We start from the raw sequence: 5295 nt of genomic DNA, 5'->3' as shown, positions 1-5295 counted from the left end.
ATATATATATATATATATATATATATATATATATATATATATATATGTATGTATGTATGTATGTTGGGCTTGGGTTGTAGCTCAGCCATGGAGCACTCACCTAGCATGTGTGAGGCACTGGGTTCCATCCTCAGCACCACATAAAAATAAATAAAATAAAATAAAGGTTTTAAAAAAAGGTTAAAAAAAGTGTTAAAAATACTGAGAACTTAACTAACTACAACAAACAAAATCTCAATTTTTATATTTTACAATTACAACGTTGTATATACAATGAAGTTTTTTGTGGGTTTGTTTTTTGGTTTGTTGTTTGTTTTGGTTTTGGTTTAGTTTTATTTTTTTGATACAGTCTGTGTTGCCCAGGCTAGTCTTGAACTTGTAGGCTCAAGTGATCATTCTGCCTCTGTCTCTGAAGTAGCTGGGACTATAGGCACAGGTCATCATGCTCACCCTAACAGTGGTTTGAATGAAATGTTTTATTGAAACTGACTTCCAGGCTAGGGTCGTGGCTCATGGTAGAGCTCTTGCCTAGCATGTTTGAGGCAGTGGGTTCAGTTTTCAGCACCACATATAAATAAATAAATAAGTAGATAAATAAATAAATAAAACAAAAAGGTTCATCAACAACTAATAAAAAAGATTCTTAAAATGACTTCACTTATTTTTTTAAAGTTTTTAAAATGTAGTTAGTAGAAAATTAAAGTTATATACATATATCTCATATTTCTATTAGACAGTACTATCCTAGAGTTTATGAGAAGGAAACTTTATCTGACTATTTATTCCTAACTAAGGTCCAGGCTCAAGTTAGATGTTAGCCTGTAGACGACTAATAAGTCACAAGTAATTTCTATTCATAACTAAAGGCAACCCCAAGAGTTTTGATTGTATGGCTGTGTAGGTATTAAATAGTTTTGCATCTAACTTGGTAGATATCATTCATGTTTTATTTTTCTTAACAATTTAACTAAATTATCTGATGGTTGTACCAAGAAGAATTTTGTTACAAGTCAAAACTTTGATTATTTTAGTCTTTCCCAATTTTCTAGCTTATACTAGAAAGAATGATTAGTCCTACCCCAGGCATGGTGGCTCATACCTGTAATCCTAGCAATTCAGAAGACTGAGGCAGGAGAATCACAAGTTCAAGGCCAGCCTCAGCAATTTAGTGAGGCCCTATCTCAAAATAAAATATAAAAAGTGCTGGAGATGTGGCTCAGTACAAAAAAAAAAAAAAAATTAGTCCTATTGATCAAATGATACAATCAATGTAAACTGAAGTGTTGCTCTGTGAACTATTTATGTGTGTATCTGGAATTAAGTTTCATTGAATTGTCTTGCTTTGCTTCCCTAAAATCACAGTTTCGGGAACTGAAAATACTGATACTGAGTAACAACTGTTTTCTTTTTACATTATCTGCTCATATGTTTATGTAAATAAAGGCAAAGGAACTGTAATATGTTTTTAAATTCCATCCCTAAAGAAAACTTTGCAAAGGTCCTCATACCAGTGCTGACCCCCAGAATTGCCTTACTGTGGACAATGTGATCTATTGTTCTCTGTACCACATTGTCTAAGGAAGAGGCTTGCATGTTTTGTTTGTGATCTTTTATGAGATCCTCTTAAAAAAAAAAAAAAAAAAACCTGAAGCCATTTGATAGTAGATGTGTTACTATTTCCAGGTAGGCAAAACTATTTGTAGCTTTCTGGAACACTTGCTTTGCTAACTACCCCTCCCTTTTTTGGTACAATACTGGGGATTGAACCTAGGGACCCTCAACAACTAAGTTATATCCCCAGCTCTTTTTATTTTTACTGTGAAACAAGGTCTCACCAAGTTGCTAAGGCTGGCAAGGCACTTGCAATACTCCTGCCTCAGCCTCCCAAGTTGCTGTGATTACAAGCCTGACCACTGCTCCTGATACTCTGCTAACAGTTTGAGTCAGGGTAACAAATAGGACCATGCTATGCATTGCGTTGTGTATTTTTTGTTGTCTGCTTGCCCATGGTGTCAGCTCACTACTGAGAATCTAAGGAAATAAGACAAAAGTAGAGGATAGCGTAGAAGACCTGAGGTTGAAGCTCCAAATCTTTTAGCTACCAAAATAAATAAAAGAACAAATACTGTAGAGTTGTAGCATTGGCAGAAGAGACGGTGTAGAGTGAGTAAAGCTGAATCCCCTTTCTCTTTACCCTTACCCCTTTGTCTTTTGCTTCTAGAGATTTGGAAAATTGCTATGACCATGAATTATTAGGCATGATGTTTTATTTTACTAGGTTGGAATGAAATATAGAAACCTAATCCTGAAACCCGGGGGATCTCTGGACGGCATGGACATGCTCCAGAATTTCTTGAAACGTGAGCCAAACCAAAAAGCGTTCCTAATGAGTCGAGGCCTGTGTGCTCCATAAACAGGATCTTTGGTAGCAGTCCATGTCTGGAGGACAAGTCGACGTCGCCATGTGTTACTGGCCTGGAAACTGAAGGGAGTTTGCAGATGAAAAATTAGATTTCTATTGACTTGTTTTTTTTTTTTATTTTAAAACTTATACTTATGTAAATGGAATTATAAATACTGTGACCTAAAAAGACCTAATTGAAAATAATTGTACTATAAAATTTCATAAAAATGGATTTGATTTCTTTTGATAAAAGTTTTATATGAATGTAATTTGATTTTTTTACTATTATAATCTAGATAATATAATGTAAGAGGGCCAAGAATTTTTAAATTGAATCATATACATGATATAATTTGATCCTTCTTATATCTTAAAATTTTGTACTTGGGATTTCTGAACTGATAAATGAATCATCAAATTCCTCTGGTAAATATTTTCCTGGAGCCCTGAGTCAACTTTGATCCTCTGCCTCCCTGTAAGGTGTGACCTTGCCTTTGCCTGCATGCCTCAAGGCCAAGGAAATACGACACAGTAATTCCTTTATCTTTGTATACCAGGCCTCAAAGTTCCCAGCTTTCTGCCTCTTTATGTTATATTCCCCCATTTGGGTTTGTTTTCCTTTCTAATCTTCAGTTAGAGAGTACCAAAAAAAATTTTCAGTGTGACTGCACTGGTCTAATGTATATTACAAGTTGTTTTTGTTTGTTTGGTACTGGGGATTAAACCAGGGGCACTTGATGACTGAGCCACATCCCCAGCCCTTTTTATGTTTTATAGAGAGACAGAATCTCCCTGAGTTACTTTGGGCCTCACTAAATTGCTGAGGCTGGCTTTGAACTCACCTTTCTCCTGTCTCAGCCTCCCCTATTGGCTGGGATTATAGGCATCTGCCGCCAGCCTGGTTTATTGCAAGTTTTTGTATCTTGTATTAATTAGAGTCTAAATTCCATTTCAGCACACAACTATTTTGGTATAGTTGCCAGTTAGAACATAAAGTGAGTTCAGACTCTGTGTGTGTGTGTGTGTGTGTGTGTGTGTATATGTGCACGAATGCACACATGTACGCAGACTGGCATTAAACCCAGGGGCACTCTACAACTGAACAAATCTTTTTATTTTTTGCTGTGAGACAGGGACTTCTTAAATCACAGAGGCTGGACTCAAACTTGTAGTCCTCCTGCCTCAGCCTCCTAAGAAACTGAATTTAATGTCAAGTGCTTCCTGCCCAGCTAGGCATCTTTTTTAGGGGCGGGAACTCAGGGGCACTCGACCACTGAGCCACATCCCCAGCCCTATTTTTATTTTATTTAGAGACAGGGTCTCACTGAGTTGCTTAGCACCTTGCTTTTGCCGAGGCTGGCTTTGAACCACAATCCTCCTGCCTCAGCCTCCTGAGCCACTGGGATTAGAGGTGTGTGCCACCGCATCTGGCCTAGCCAGGCATCTTTTTGATTCTCATGTTTCTAATAAGGGGTAGTGATGTTGCCTCTTTTATTGATCACCTTTCTGCAGATGACAAATAGACATGTCACAGTGGCTATTTAGAGTTCAGTAGGGAAGAGAGCTGGTGCTAATGTGGCCATAAAGAAACTGCAGAAGAGGAGTCAGTTCAGGCAGAGCGTTTGAGGACAGCTGCTCTGCTCTGGTGCTATGAGGTACTTAAATTCGGCCTTGGGGAAGAGGCTCCTCCGTAGCCTGTTTCATCTGGTGATTTTTTTTTTTAAGTGAACCTTTAGATTTCTCTTTAACTCAGTTTACTGTGGGCCTAAATTCCAATTCTGCAGCAGAGCAATAAACTCATAGTACTGATTTTTCCTATAGGAATCTACTCACTAAAAAAACCAAGACAGGATTTTTTTTTTTTTTTCAGTAAACTTGTTTTGTGTTTGTTGTCATTGGAGTGGAGGTGCTGCTGGGAATCAAATGCAAGGCAAGTGCTGTACCTCCAAGGCACAACCCAGACCCCAAATAAACTTTATGCTCTGCGTAGAACCTTTCTTTGCTCTTATCCAAGTGGACTTTGTGTTAAGTTAAACAATTATTATGTTACATAATAAAATTTAAGACAGCAGGGTAAACCAAAAGCTGTAGCAGCAACACAGAAGGAAATTTTGAGACTAATATTGCCAAGCAAATACCTTAAAACATCCACATGAAATCCTACCTTCCTTTCCAAGATTAGTTCCCTGGCCCTCACTCTGCGTCACTGTCTCTGGTCACCAAAGCTGTTTTTGTGGTATTTTTCTCTCCTAGACTCAGATTCTGTTTTCCACTTTCAGACAAAAACCAAAAACTCTCTTCAGGTTTTTCTCTTGCCCAATGTCTTTTTCACAATGACTTTGGCATTTTAAACCTTCACTTATTTCACATGGAAAAACTAATTGTTGTGGAAAAGATTGCACACAATAAAGTTACATTATTGTCCACGAAAATGAACTCACATTTCTTTCATACTTTAATGTTAAAACTGAAATGCATGACAGAGCAAAAGCACGAAAGTGTTCTTGTTTAGGTCTACCTCTAATATTTTAAGTCTACCAAAGTACAGAGCAAAATCAAATATTCATTAAAAATATTCACTAACATAATGAAAAGATAAGGACTTACTTTTTAAAGCCTTCTTAAATATGTCTATCCATCAACTTGTTCTTTTTCTCCCTTGAGTTCAGGGAGTCAATGAGATGTTCTGAATGGAGAATACCTATAAAAGCTGCAATTGGGCAAACTTACAATTCATATTTATGATCTGAGCCACATATAATAAAGTCTTTCTTGGTTATTGATCCAGAAGATTAGGGCCTGTTTGGAGGATTTTTCCAAGCTAAGAGGCAAGTTCTTAAAACAGCTTATGTTAATGTATAGTAGTCATGATTCCTAAGGTTTGATTCTAA

At 37.0% G+C, this 5295-nt stretch overlaps 1 protein-coding gene across 4 annotated transcripts in view; it reads left to right on the top strand.

Annotated features, from left to right (window-relative positions):
* Nln (neurolysin) overlaps nucleotides 1–4836 on the top strand; it is a 100789-nt gene extending 95953 nt beyond the window's left edge. For all 4 annotated transcript variants that reach the window (XM_048806095.1, XM_048806097.1, XM_015482296.2 and 1 more), the window contains one exon: nucleotides 2279–4836. In XM_048806095.1, coding sequence (XP_048662052.1) covers nucleotides 2279–2413 — 135 coding nt within the window. In that variant the 3' untranslated portion in view covers nucleotides 2414–4836. The remainder of the gene's footprint in view (nucleotides 1–2278) is intronic.
* Nucleotides 4837–5295: the final 459 nt, after the last annotated feature.

Source organism: Marmota marmota, unplaced genomic scaffold, assembly GCF_001458135.2.
Source record: "Marmota marmota marmota unplaced genomic scaffold, marMar, whole genome shotgun sequence".
In the NCBI taxonomy this organism is placed as follows: domain Eukaryota; kingdom Metazoa; phylum Chordata; class Mammalia; order Rodentia; family Sciuridae; genus Marmota; species Marmota marmota.
Note: the sequence above shows the minus strand (reverse complement) of the source record. Positions and strands in the feature narration are given on the sequence as shown.